Below are 15,032 nucleotides of genomic sequence, written 5' to 3'. Positions count from 1 at the left end.
GTGATTAGCTAACTTTGGAGGGAAATGATTCAGATAATTAGCACCTTTGGCAGTGGGCAGAGCCCTGGGAGCAGGGATTTTCTATGTGTGTGTGTGTGTGTGTGTGTGTGTGTGTGTGTGTACCAGCAGGTAGGCATGTGCCATGGACCTCATGAGCAGTCTGGTGAAGTCTACAGACTCTTTCTCTGAATCTTGTTTTTAAATGCATAAAATAAAATACAAGGATTATGAAAGAAAGTAGTTATGATGGAGGGAGGGAGAAGGGATGAAGGAAGGAAGGAAGAAAGGAAGGAAGGAAGGAAGGAAGGAAGGAAGGAAGGAAGGAAGGAAGGAAGGAAGGAAGGAAGGAAGGAAGGAAGGAAGGAAGGAAGGAAGGAAGGGAGAGAGAGGAAGGGAGGGAGGGAGGGAGAGAGAGAGGAAGGGAGGGAGGGAAGGAGGGAGGGAGGGAAGGAGGGAGGAAGGAAGGGATGGGAGGGAGGGAGGGAGGAAAGGAGGGTGGGAGGGAGGAAGGGAGGGAGGGAGGAAGGGAGGAAGAAAGGAAGGAAGGAAGGAAGGAAGGGAGGAAGGGAGAGAGGGAGGGAGGAAGGGAGGAAAGAGGGAGGGAGGAAGGGAGGAAAGAAGGAAGAGAGGAAGTTGAGGGAGGGAGGGAAGGAAAGAGGAAGGAAAAGAGGAAAGGAGGGAAGGAGAGAGAAGGGAGGGAGGGAAAGAAGGATGAAGGGAGGGAGGGAAAAAGAAAGGAAGGAAAGGAGAGAGAGAAAGGGAGAGAAGGAAGGAGGGAAGAAGGAAAAAAGGAAGGGATGGAAAGAGGGATGAAGGGAGGGAGAGAAGAAAGAAGGGAGGGGCAGAGGGGGGAGAGAAAAAGAAAAGAATGAAGGGAGGGAGGGAGGGTTCTCTCTACAATGAAAATGACCATAAGAGGCCAATAATGATGATAGTCAATAATCCAGCTCCCCCTTGCACTGGAATCACTCTCTATTTTCCTGTTCATTAAAGTAGTTCCATCCTCCCAGAATCCTTGGCAACCAGGCCAGTTGCAGAGGAGAGAGCAGCATGGGCCAGTTGAGAAAGCCCTCAATCACTTTCTTTTCAGGGGATCAACGTTCTGGTCCTGACATGAGATCACAGAGTCCCAGACTTGAAAGGCAGCACAGAGGGCATCTGGGTCACCCAGGGCAGTAATTAGAGTAGATTCCCTTCCCTCCCATCCAGATAAATTGTCATCCAAGCACTGTTTGAAGACCTCCAAGCAGGCAGAGCCACTTCCTAAGGCCGCCCCTTTCACCTGGCAATGGCTTGAACTGGTAGAAAGTTTTTCCTGACATCCAGATGAAATCTTCTCTCTTCTCCTCCCACCCATTGCTTCTAATTCTGCTAGAGCTCATCCTTCACCCTTCTCACAGACTTTCAGATTCTTGAAGCCGGCTCTCAGGTCCCCCTTGAGTCTTCTCTAGAGGAGACTTGCCCAGTTCCTTCCATTATGAAGCTTCCTCACCTTCTTCCACCTTCACTGTCCTCCCTAAAATATGGATCTCTTAACTGATCACAGTCCCCCAGCTCTGATCCAACCCTGGCAGATCTTTACCTCTTTATTCGTGGGAGTTCTGTCTTTCTTAATATAAACCAAATTCCCATTAAAAAAAATATCTGGACTGCTGACACACAGTTCACGATCAATCAATCAGTAAACATTTAGCAAGCATCCATTATACGCCTGGAATGGAGATACAAAAAGAGGCAAAAATAATCCCCTGCCCTGAAGGGGCAGGGGGCAATCGAATTGGGGAAACAACATGCAAACAAATACAAGCTATACAAATATGTACAATAACGAACCCTGCAAAGGCACTGGAACTAACAGCGATTGAACCCCCCTCCCCAGATAGTTTTCAGACAAATTGCTGCCTAACCACGCGTCCTCCATCTTGTCCTTGAAAGAGCACGTCTTGTACTGTAAAATTCTAATTCATCCAGCTCTTTCTGGATCTTGACCCCGATGTCCAGTGACTTAACTCTCCTTATTAACTTTGAAGCTCTAACCCTCTCTCTGTGGGCTATGGGACAAGTCACTTTTTTCTCCTGAGGTTAGAAAACAAGGAGATTGGACTAGAAAGATGGCCCCTGTCCTCAAAGAGCTTGTGGTCCAATGGGAGAAGTAGGCAGTAGCTGGCAAACCACAGAGTGTGATAAGTCACAAGGAGAGCAACGTAAAGATGGAGGAGCTCTCCACTCGACCCTCCTTCGGAAGGTTCCCAGGAGCAGAGAGTATGGGCTTCCTGAGTAACAGTCTTCCATGTCTCCCATCCCAACTATGAAAAACAATTTCAGCAGGAAGTAGGTTTATATGGGAAAAGAATGAAGCGAGGTCATTGAGCAGAGAAGGGCAGACTTTGAACTAGAACCCAAGTCTACCAGCATCTTGGGTGGAACGCCAGTCAGAGGCTCCTGACCCAGGTGTTACATTGAGGTCCATCCCATTGAATGGGGTTGGGGTGAAGCCATAGCTGAGAGCCCGTTTTAGGATGGGAGTTTATGGTAAGAGTTTGCAAGTTCTCTAATCCAACATGGCGTCTCCCTGGGGCTCCCTACGTGCTATTTCTGATTATTTATGGCCTGTCAGGGAACAAGCCTGGAACACATCTCCCAGCACACTGGGGGAGTTGCTGCCTGGATGTGCTGCAGATTGATGACCCATCCGAGCAGCAGCATCTGAGAAGGGGCCATTTGTCTTGCCTCCTAACCCCCATGCTTGTTATACTCTAGAGAAGACCCAGACCCATTGTTCCGCTCCCCCTGAGGCTTGTATATCGGAGTCGAACAGACCTTCCTCACTGCAGATGGGCTCCCTTCCATTAAATCTTACCGGGCACCAACCCCAGAGGGAAGCACCAAATGTGCCAATTAAGTCGTTATCCCAAATCTCTCTGGCTTCCCACCACTGACTGGTTCTTAGCTTCATTTTTATTTCATGAATTGCTCTTCAAAAGGAGTCCCTGGAATTCTTTGTACTTTTCAGCCTCTTTTTGGAAAAGTAGAAGTCATTGGTCCCTCCCAGAGGCAGAGTAGCTTCAGGAGCTCCACCGAGACAGGTAGCAGCTAGAAAAGCTCTCTCTTTAAACCTCCCTTGGCCAATATCTCTGAAGGAAAGGGCCTGGGTCAAAATCCTGGCGCTCCCAAAATCCCTTGATGCCATGAGGATGCAGGACTAGTTCTCACCTGGTCCTCATACGGTCCTGACTCGGGGCTACATTTTCATGAGAACCCTGTGACAGGAGGGCTTGTTTTCTGGATGCTTAGTCAGTTCCCTCTCAGCGGTTGTTCCTTCCAGTGATACTTTTATCCAGGGCAAAATTCTCTCCTTTAAAGAAAATACTGGCGAGATTTCAGAGTCCATCAGGATGCTTTAGGGTAGGAGTTCATGGTCTTTGTGTCATGGATCTTTGGTAGCTTAGTGAAGCCTGTTGGCACATCTTTGGATTCATGTTTTTTAAAATATATAAAATAAAATACATAAAATAAAATGCAGAAGAAACCAATTAGAAATATAACTCTCAAAAGTTTTTTTTTTAATTTATGGACTTTAATTTATAGGGATATGGGGGTGTATAGGAAGGCAGAAGGACCCGAGGTCTCTCTCAGGTCCCTTGGTTTTCTGATGTCTTCCCTACCCACAATCCTAGCCTGGCACAGTGCCTGCTGAGCCTTGGAAGTTGGAGAAAGTGGGATGCTCACGGGTTTGTGCCCTTCCTCCTAGAGATGAACTCCCAGTCATGGCTCTAATCAGACAGGACCATCGGCCCACCAGATAGAAAAACAAATAGGTACCTGCTTCTTCCCAACATCTAGGTGGCTCAGTGGCTGCAGTGGAGGGTCTGAAGTCAGGAGAACCTGAGTTCAAATCTGGCCTCAGACACTTATGAATGAGCCTGAGAAAGTTACTTAACCCTGTTTGTCTCAGGGTTGAAAACTGTAAGAGTTTAATAAATGCCTTAAAAGCCTCTTAACCACATGTTGGCGCTTGGGGCAAAGTTCCACCTGCCCCACCTTGGTTATGGTTGTGACTCTAAGCATCCCTGAATAAATTAATGGAGTTTTTTTTTTCTTTTTGTGCAAGAACAATGCTGATGGAACTTCTTAGGGATCCAAGGAGCTTAGGAAAAAAGGCAGGTGCTAATGCTGGCTGTTAGGTTATCTAATCTCTTCTTAACCCTGTTTCTATTTCCGTATTTTCTTGGGGGTAAGGAGTTCCCTAAGCTCATTCCCATCAGGGGAAAGAAGGGTCACTTCCCTGTTGTCCTAAACCCTTCTCTTTCCTCATTCCCTGGAAGTCCTCCTTTTCTGGGAGAGCTTGGGGATTTAAAGGAGGGTTGGGGTGGAATAGAGATTCTGAGATTAGTCAAAGGGTTTTAGGGCAGTGGAATTGAAGAGATGGGCTAGGGATAATATTTCCTTCTGTAGGACTCAAGGAGAGCAGTTCAGAAACAAAGGACAGGGGCAGTAGAGACTTGGAACAGAGACCAGATCCCTCCCTAACTCTATCCTTCTCCCGTTCCTGACCCTTGACAGCCCATTGGCCCTGTCTGTTAAGGAGCAAGAAACGGTTGTCTTTTCAGAGCAACAAGGCCCTGTTAATGTCTAACTGAGCTATTGATTCCTTTACTTGTCAAGAGAGAGAAAATGAACTCTAGCTGTAAGACAGCAATGCACTAGAGTAATCACGGCTGACATCCAGCTCTTGGGCTACGTGCCCGGCCAGGGCTGCTGGTTCACAGAATGAGCCCGGAGCCCGGTCTGGGGAAGGAGCGAGGGGGCTTTCACTGAAACCCCTAGACTTGTCTCTCAAGGGTCCTGATCTGGAAAATCTTCTGTGCCCTCTGTATGTGAGGAACATCTTCCTCCATACAAGGACATCCATTCAAGGATGAGTAAACCATTCCTGCTGGTTTTAAAGTTCTTTAACACTTTAACCTATTTAGATTATAGCATTTTAGGATATAAGACTGATCTTCAGTCAGAAATGAGGGAGCCCTCACTGAAACATTAGTTGAGTGTACCTGAGCAAGCCATTGAACTGCTTTTTGCCTCAGTTTCTTCCGCTGTAAAATTCGTATATTAAACATTTACCTCACAGGGTTATTAGGATCAATTGAGATAAAATATGTAAAGCATTTTGTGAAACTTAATGGGCCATGAAAATGCTAGCTATTGTCATTAGCTGTTATAGATTTCAGAGCTGGGAGGGATTTTAGAAGAGAGAATGTCAGCGTTGGAAATGATTTTAAAACATGGAATACGATTAGGAATGGGAAGGAAGGATAGGACTTCTTCTTTTTCAGCTGTGGAAACTGAGGTCCAAAGAGATTTTAAATAGTAGATTTGAACCCAAGTCCTAACTCTGCCTTTTGCTGTCTGTGTGACATTGGATATGTTGCTTGCCTTCTCAGTTCCATCATCCGTGGAATGCTGCCAAGATCCCTTCTGATTCTGAAATTTTGTGATTTTTCTCTACCCTCCTGGTACATATAGGTAAACTGAGGTACAGAGGATTCTCACTGAAATTTCCCTATAGCAAAAGCAACACAACTGGAGAATTTCTCTATCTACCCACTGTATTCAAAAGTTAGGAAGATTATTTTTCTCTCCCCTCTTGCCTAGGATTAGCCCAGCCTTTCAGTGAGTTTCTAAGAATTGATAATAAGTCCTTTGATCAAAGGGCCTGACTTCATACTCCCATGTATTAAAAGGCATGTGGTCAAAACTTAGTCACTTCTTTCTTTTCTCCTAAGCTGGTACTACCTAATTATTATAAATTCTCTTCTTCTCTACAAAGCCCTCTGATTCATGACTTGTCTCTCTGGCTCTCTAAAACCAGTCAGGCTTATAGAGAGAGGTAATTAACTTCTGGATCTCTTGACCTCAGCCTGGCTCTGCCCCATGAGCTTCTGAGCCTTTCAAGGAAATGGGCTTCAAGGGTCAACCTCACGGAGAGGAAGAGAAGGGGCAGGGGCTGGCTGTGATCCCCTCACTCCCAGAGCATTTGGCAAGGTGCCCCAAGTCTGGTGACCCTGACAGCATCATAGCAACAGAATCAGAGGGATGAGATAGCCTGGTAAGAGACTGTAAAAGAGCTGGTGATGGGCGGGGGCCCTGAAGTGGACTGATGGTTATGTGGCTGTCTTCCAGATGACGGATGTGACCAAGGAGTACTGCCTGAATATCATCGACCAGTTTGAGCCGTGCCTAGAGAACAAGAGTAAGGAGGTGCTTGGGATTGACGGTGAGTGAGCTGCTGGGGCCGGAGAGCCACAAACTGTCCGAACTTTTAGGAGTCTGGGACCTAATCGAGGGAGTGCAGGCTTTGTGTGGATGATGGACAAGAAACAACTAGCCTGGTGGGGGCAATGAGGAAACTGAGACCCAGGCCCATGTTGAATTCCATCTCTAGGATCCTTGATCTCTAGACTTACCTCATGATTCTAAGCTTTACTGTGCCTCAGTTTCCTCCTCTGCAAAAAGAAGGGGGTGGACGAAATGGGATCTGAAGTCCCTTTCAGTTCCAGATTTTCCATTCTAGGATAACATGAATCCTACCCTGGGTCTGGATAATGACTCAATTTACCTTTTTTTATAGCCTTACATTTTCATGTTAAAGTGGAGAACCATCCCCTTCCTCCATTAGATGTTTGGACATTGTTCTGTATCTTGTATTCAGATTCTAGCCTGGGTCTGATGAAGGAAGTGGAGATTTTGGGGGACAGGAGAAACTCTCTTCTTCCTTGACCATTACACCTAGACAGAAGTCTCTACTTAGGAACCAGTTACCTCCTTCTCGATTTTCCAAACAAACACCAGACTTTCCTTTGTCTCTGAATTTGGGGGAAGAGGAACAATCTCTCCTGGGGTACCCAACACCCTCTTTAAACAATGATCCCATTGTTTGGGAATTTAATAATTGGGAATTAATAAATGAGAATGTAATGATCCCCTCCCGATACATACATGACAAATGAACACATGTGTATGCATATGCATACACATCCCTATACACACATCCCCAAAAGGGATGTTCCTGACTCATTTTGGTCCATAGCTGGAGGGCTCCTTATTGATCCATCAGCAAGCCTTTATTAAATGCCTGCTGTGTACCTGACACTGTGATAGATGCTAAAGATAAAAATTTCGCCCCTTTCATTTTAAGGATGAGAACATTGAGATTCAGAAAATGGGAGAGTAAACTGCCTTATGGCATACAGGTTGTGAATAGCAAGGCCAAAATAGAAACTCAGGCTCAAAGCTGGTGTTTTTTCTATTAAACTGAATAATTTCTTTAGACATACTTCTCCTACCTGAACAATTTCCTCTTCCTTCAAGCTTTTGGAAAAGTACTCTATTATTACCCTATTTCACTCTCTCATCACCCATTGGTTCCCCTGTTTAAAATGTCACCTGAAAGCAAAAACTTATTAAGCTGTTAGCCACTTACATCTTAGTAAGAATTAGGAGTTAAGTTTGTGAGGGAATGAGACAAAGTTTGGTTTTAAGAGCTGGAGGATAGTATGGCTGGAGGGTAAGGAAAATCAGAAAGCACTGGAACAGGACAGAAGAGTTCAGCGATAGAGGTGCCCCACGAGACCAAAAATCAGCTTTCCTCTGTCGACAACTTTGCAGGAGAGAACTGAGGGAGGCTTCTCTGGTATATAATTTGTTCATTTCGGCCCAACCTATTATCTCAAATCTAGAGCATCGGTGGGTGAATGGGGAGCCTTGGGAGGATGTGTGAATTGGGTTAGAGGATAAATGGGCCTTTCTGAGTAAACTTGTACCCCCTAGGAGAGGGATGAGCAGTAGGCGAGGCTCCCTGGGAGTATCTTCCTGCAATGCTGCTCAGAAAACAAGATAATTAACTTGTCAGGATCTATCATAGTTGATTTTCTCCAAGGGTGCCTTATGCCCGATCAATTTTCCAATTTTCTTGCTCTCCCTCAAGTCCTGGGCTGGAGGTGAGCCATGCAGAGTGCTTGTAGGAGGAGGTGGTGTTAGTTCATGAATTATGGCTTCTGTGGTCCCCTTAGGCTGATCTTGATTTTCATTCTATTCTAGCATCTAAGAATTGAAAGCTGGAAGGGACCAGCTAGTATGGCTCTCTTGTTCTACAGATGGGGAAACTGAGGCTGAGAGAAAATAAGGGATTTGCCCAAAGTCCCACAGCTAAGGAGAATTGGGATTAGAGCAGAGATCTTCTAACTCACTGGGTCATCGTTTACCAGATTCTTTTGGGGTTTTCATCGAGCTTCTCCCTTAGGGCAAATAGCCTGGCTTGGGTCCCAGTGAGTGAGGAAAAGACTATGGAATGATTGAAACAACCTCAGAACCAAATTAATCCTCACAGTCATTAAGAAGCCAGAATGCCTTCTACAGCCAAATGAGCATCTAGACTTTATCCAGGAGATTCCTTGGGGAGAAAGTTCTTGTCACTGGAGGTAGCCCAGTCAACTGCCTAGGAAGTTTTCTTAATATCAAGCCTAAATTTGCCTCTTTACAACTTCTGCTCATTATCCTTAGATCACACAAGAGCAGGTTCCTAGATTTATCATTGGAGGGACTTAACACTTCCTAGCTGTGTGACCCTGGGCAAGTCACTTAACCCCAATTGCCTAAGGGGGAAAAATAGTATGGTGCACTCTTTTCAAAGAGATTCATGGAATTTCAAAGGTCATCAAATCCATCAGACACACACACATCGGAGAAGATATGTGCTTGACTGTCTGCTCCTTGGGTTCTCAGTGAGGGCTAACCCAAGCAAGAAAGAGCCCCAGCATTCAAGGAGCCGGTCTTAACTGTCCCTATCCCCAGAAACCATATTCAGATACATTTGAAACATATCCTCCTGACGTAAAATAGTCTATCCACTTTTTCAAAACATTCAAATCCAGAGGCTTGGCTCTTGGCTTTCTCTTGCTCGAGTCCTGCATATTTTATCATATTTTACATGACTGTCTGGATTTCTTGCCAGTGAGCTGGGCTTTTCATGGCAGTTCCTGGAGGGCATTTTTCTAGAAGCCTTGGTTGTTGGGAATTACGTGGGACTCCATGTGGAAGACCCCATTGCACACAGTGTCCTTTGTAAGGAACTGTGAGGGCAAGGGAATCAAGAGCTTTAGAGGATAAGATCTCCTTTCTCAGTTTGTTTACATAGTCCCCTAAAGCAGGGCTTTTGAAATGTTTTCCACTCTCAACCCCTTTTCCCCTGAGAAATTTTTATGTAACCTGGTTAGACAGGTCTATAAAATAAGTATAAAAATCAAACATTTACTACTAATAAAACATAATTGCACAAACTTTTCAATTATGTGACCCCCTATGGGATAGCAACCCACAGTTTAAGAAGATTTGTCCTGGAGACCCCAAAGTGCAGAGGAGACACACTGGGTTAGGGTATATGGATCTTGCTTTCAATGAAGTTTCATGATAACCTTGTCAACAAGACGGAGAGGTGTGTAATAGTAGGATTAGGTGATCTCTGAACTGGTTGACTACTGGGACTTAAGGAATAGTGATGAATGAATAGTTGTCATTGTAAGAGAGACCTCTGCTACATTGCCCATGGGCTCTGTCCTATTCAAGATTCAAGGATTTGAACAACAATAAACATATTGATGGCATATTAAATCTATAGATAAGATGATATTGATAAGATATTTATAGATAAGAACATTGCAATCAACAAAAGTCATAACAGACTAGGATGATGAGTTGAAGATTTTTTTAAGTCTAGATTTGTGATTTCATTTACTTAGGGAACTTTCAGTATGGAAAAACCCTCCACCAGTGCCAATTGTCAGTTCTTTTTAATTTCTGATCTTAGGGAGTTGCTAGGGCCTCTGGGAAATTAAGTGACTTGCCTTCACTTGAAAGGATATGAGTCAGGGATAATGTCTAAATTCAGATTGTTTTTTTGTTTTAATTTTCATTGATCTATTAACCTCTATATCCATTTTGCCTCATACAAGATGCAAACCGAGTTTAGATACAAGAAATCATCTGCCCTAACTGGGGATGAGGGAAAGGTATGGATATAACAGGTTACATTAAAAGTACTCAGGAGTTTTCATGGACAGCAAGCTCAATATAATTCAATAGCATGTTATTCCAGCCCAAGAGCGCACTGGATCTTAGTTGACATTAAAATACGATGTCCATATATTGGATTACTTGCCATCTAGGGGAGGGGGTGGGAGCACAAGGTTTTGCAAGGGTCAATGTTGAAAAATTATCCATACATATATTTTGAAAATAAAAAGTTTTAATAGAAAAAAGATATGATGTCCAGAATGAAGGAAGCAATCATCCTTTGGACATGGACCCGGGAAGATATTGGAAGCATTGTGTTCAGATTTAGGAGGGAAATGAAATAAATGGAAATGACTAGGATGCTAAGTGTGCCCCAGATTGTAACATATGAAGAACTGTGGAAAGTACTAGACAAGAAGAGACTTAAGGATTCAGGGAGAAACGGTGGTTTTTCAAAAACTTGAATATTTTTTAATGTGAAAAAAGGGATTAAATGTATTCTTAGTACTTCTAGGGAGCAAAACCAGGACCAATGGGTAAATATTCTCAGGAAATCGATTTGGGATTAATATAAAGGACTTTCTACTTCTACTTTATTGACTACACTAAAGTCTTTGACTATGTGGATCACAAAAAAATGTAGCAAATCCCCTAAAGAGTTGGAAGTACCAAATCATCATCTTATTTGTCTTCTAAAGAACCTATATGCAGGCTAGAAAATAACAGTTAGAACCACACATGGAACAAATTATTGGTTTAAGATTAGGAAAGGACTATGACAAGACTATATGTTATTGCTTTAACTTATATGCACAGTACATCATGGAAATTGCCAGGCTGGATAAATTAAAAGGCATAATTAAGGTTGCTGGGAGAAATATCAACAATCTCAAATATGCAAGTGGTACCACTTGGATGGCAGAAAGTGAAGAAGAATTAAAAAGCCTCTTTATAAGGGTAGAGAAAAAGAGAGTAAAAGCTGGATTGAAGCTTAGCATAAAAAAATTATCTTGGCAACTAGTCCCAGCACTTCCTGGCAAATGCAAGGAGAAGAATGGAAGCAGTGTCAGATTTTATATTCTTCAGCTCAAAGATCTCTGCAGATAGAAACTATAGCCATGAAATCAAAAGGCACTTGCTCCCTGGAAGGAAAGCTATGGTAAACCTGGACAGCATACTGAAAAGCAGAAATATCACTCTGCTGACAGAAGCCCAAATTTATGGGGTTTTTTCCAGTCGCAATGTATGACTGTGAGAGCTGGGAATATAAGGAAAACTGAACGCCATAGATTTGACATTTTCTAATTGTGCTAGAGAAAACTTTTGAGAGTCCCTTGGCCAAAGTCCTTAACATTTCTGCGTCTCAATTTCTCAACTTTAAAATAAGGAGAGTAGACTATATGATCTTAAGGGAGATTAAATCAGTCGATACTTAAAAACTTAATTCATAATGCTGAGTGAAACAAGCAGAACCAGCAAAACATTGTACATAGCAACAGCAAGATTGTGCGCTGATCAACTCTGACAGACTTGCTTCTCTTTTCAGTGGTTCAGTGATCCAAGGCAATTGCAATAAACTTTGAATGGAAAACACCATCCAATACACTGATTATGAACCAACTATGCTGTGTTCACTTTTTTCCTTTGTCTTGTTTTTTTTCTTTTTTCCTCTTTTGTTATGATTTTTCTTTCTCAACATGACTCATAAGGAACTATATAAAAAAATGTACATGTATAAGAAAAAAATAGTTGTTTTGGAAAATAAAAAAATTTAAATACAATAAAAAAAAAAAACAAAAAAAAATCATTCATATGATTCATGGCAAGATCAGCTACTGAGGTTGAAGTTTAAATACTTTGGTCACATAATGGGAATAGGAGTATTGGACAAGCCCCTGATGTTGGGCAAGATTGAAAGCAAAGAGGAAAAGGAGATGGCTGAGGATGAGATGGCTAGATAGTGTCATGGAAGCAATGAACATGAACGTAGACAGACTTCAGGAGATAGTAGAGGATAAAAGGATCTGATGTTCTATGGTCCATGAGGTCACAAAGAATAAAACATAGTTGAACAACTACGAAAGACTTCTCAATAATTAGTGTTGTACAAAGCTAAAACAGGAGCTTCAACATGTGGGTTATGGATCAGAAAGTATAATAACTCAGAGCTCTTGTCACTTGGATGGCATAGTGAATTGAGGGCTAGACTTGGATCAGGCAGACCTGTGTTTGAAAACTGTTTCAGAAAATTAATTATCTGTGTGAGCCGGGGCACGTTATTTCTCTCTTAGCCTCAGTTTCCTCATCTGTCGACTTGGAAAGATAATGATAATAACTATCTCATAGATTGTTGTGAGGATCAAATGAAATAAGACCAATAAAGTTCTTTGCAAACCTTAAAGCACTATATGAAATGCTGCTTATCATTACTTTTAAAATTATTATTATTAACTTGAGCTCTCCCATTAACATGTGGTATGATTTTGGACAACTCATGTCTTTTTTCTGAGCCTCAGATTTCTGCTTCATAAAGCAAGGAAGTTGAAAACAGATGACCTCTAAAATCCTTTCCAACTATTGGATTATGATTCTGTCATTCCTAAAACCTCTCTACCACTAATGTTTAGAGATTATTCCTGATGGCCTAGTAGACAATGTGTGGAAGAATCAAGTTCACATCCTGTCGCATATAGTTCTAAATAAAGTGCTGTTAAAAAAAAAAAAAAAGCAACTTGTTCACCACCACCCTCCCCCTCCGACTTCCCCATTCATGGAGATACTAGTTTCCAGTGGTTCTTGGTTTGTCTCTTGGATATTGAGATGGGAGGGACCCTTAAGATCATATAGTCTACTCTCCTTATTTTAAAGTTGAGAAATTGAGACACAGAAATGTTAAGGACTTTGGCCAAGGTCACACAGATGGCAAGTGGCAAAGACGGTATTTGAATCCAGATCTAGATTCAAAATCCAGCGTTCTTTCAACTGATTCATCTAAAGATAGAAATGCTAATGGCATCTATAGTTCAGTGTTTTTATGAGAATCAAATGAGATATATAAATACCAGTTATTACTGTTTTTGTTAACCTTCTCACTCTTCTCCCCCCCCTTTCCAAATGTTCTGAGTAATGTTCTTTCTGTGTTACTGGCAGTTCTGAGTTCTTTTTCTTCTTGTCCCTCCCAGGTTTTACTAACTATACCAGGAGTCCAGAAGGAGACATCTTCAACCCTAAGCACTACCAAGTGAACCAAGACATGACCTACCCACTAAGTTACTACTTTATCACCTCTTCCCATAATACCTACCTCATTGGGGACCAGCTCATGTCCCAGTCTCGGGTAGACATGTACTCATGGGTCCTACAGGCTGGCTGCCGCTGTGTGGAAGGTAAAAACTAAAGAGTGATCTATAGCCATAGGTACCAGCCCTGTCTCTGATCTGTGGGATTATCTGCCAGAGATTTCCTTGTCCTTTCAGAAAATTAAGATAGTGTACTGCCATCTCCTAGCCTTGACACTAATAATTTTGTGACTTTGGCTAAGTAGATATATCTTGGCTCATTGTATTAATAATAAATAATTTTAACCTTGGCCCTTTCCCAGGGGTATTGAGGGTCAACTGAGAAAATGGAGATGAAAGCTCTTTTCTAAGTGTACATCTCTATGCAGATATGATTGAGGATGATTATTCTGGCAGATGTTTCCCAGTCCTCTTTCTTAGCCCCCACCTACTTCTAGTCTTCCTTCTTTCTCTTCAAGATTTGATCTAGGTTTTAAAAATGATACTAAAAGACTAAGAAGAGAACTTAGTAAGGAGGGGCTCTGTCTACCCTGGCCTGAGGTTTCTGAGCAATGGGGTTATTGAAAGTCTGGAAAGCACAGTTCTAGGACATAGGTGCAGACACCTTTATATGTGACCCAAACACCAGAGCAATTGTCTAGATGAAGCTTTTATGCTGAACATTTCCTACCCAACCTAACAGATATATATTAAGTGCCCACTATGTGCCAGGTACTGTGTCATGCACCGGTCATGCAAAGATAAAAATAAAAGCCAGTCCCTCCTCTCTAGACATTCCCATTCTAATGGCCATCTCCAGTCATCCTAACCTATATCTGGCAACTAGATCCCAGATGACTCTGGAGAAGGAAGTGAGAATAAAGAGACAATGTGAAGCAAGGGCTAGGGATGGGAGGGGGTGGGATGAAGACAAGAGAGAGAGCATATTCTGATTGAACTAGAGTATGAATGGTGGAGGGAGATAAGAGCCCAAAAACAAAGATGCTGGGATTGTGTGGGACCTTGCGACAATCATCATTTGATCTTGCTTTGTCCCTCTTCAGTGGACTGTTGGGATGGACCAGATGGAGAGCCCATTGTGCACCACGGTTATACCTTGACCTCCAAGATCCTCTTTAAAGATGTCATTGAGACGATCAACAAATACGCCTTCATCAAAAATGAGTGAGTCACAGCCCCTGGAATCCTTGGTGGGATCCCAGATTTCATTGGGTCCATTTTTCTATATTTAGGTAAAATGAGGCAGGTTTTAATCTCAGCTCTGATCCTAATACCTTGTGTGAATTTGGGCAAATTCTTCTTGGGGCTTTCATTTCTTCATCTCTAGCAATAAGGGGATTAGGACAAATTTCTTTCGAGTTCTAAAATCATACATATCTTTTGGCAGCTCTCCCAAAGTGAATACAATCATGAGCAGTATCAAGTGGCACATTATCTAGGAATAAGGAATGATGAGTCTTTTCTTTTCTGCCCTGGACAGACCCCATTTAGAATATTGGGTTTAGCCCTGGGTACCCAGTTTCAGGAAGGACATTTAGTAAGCTGGAAAATATACAGAGTAAAAAAATAAGGATAGTGAAGACCCTGAGCCTATGCATCCCTGAAGAAGAGAAGGTTTGGGGAAAAGGGAGAACAGGATAGCTGTCTTCAAATATTTGAGTAGCT

At 42.6% G+C, this 15,032-nt stretch overlaps 1 protein-coding gene across 1 annotated transcript in view; it reads left to right on the top strand.

Moving 5' to 3' along the window:
* Window positions 1–15,032, top strand: part of PLCH2 (phospholipase C eta 2) — a 357,956-nt gene that overhangs the window by 276,079 nt on the left and 66,845 nt on the right. The window contains 3 exon segments of the mRNA XM_074306508.1: window positions 6,181–6,274; window positions 13,251–13,454; window positions 14,411–14,531. Of these exon segments, the coding sequence (XP_074162609.1) occupies window positions 6,181–6,274; window positions 13,251–13,454; window positions 14,411–14,531 (419 nt within the window).

This window comes from Sminthopsis crassicaudata, chromosome 3 (genome assembly GCF_048593235.1).
Source record: "Sminthopsis crassicaudata isolate SCR6 chromosome 3, ASM4859323v1, whole genome shotgun sequence".
NCBI lineage: Eukaryota > Metazoa > Chordata > Mammalia > Dasyuromorphia > Dasyuridae > Sminthopsis > Sminthopsis crassicaudata.
Note: the sequence above shows the minus strand (reverse complement) of the source record. Positions and strands in the feature narration are given on the sequence as shown.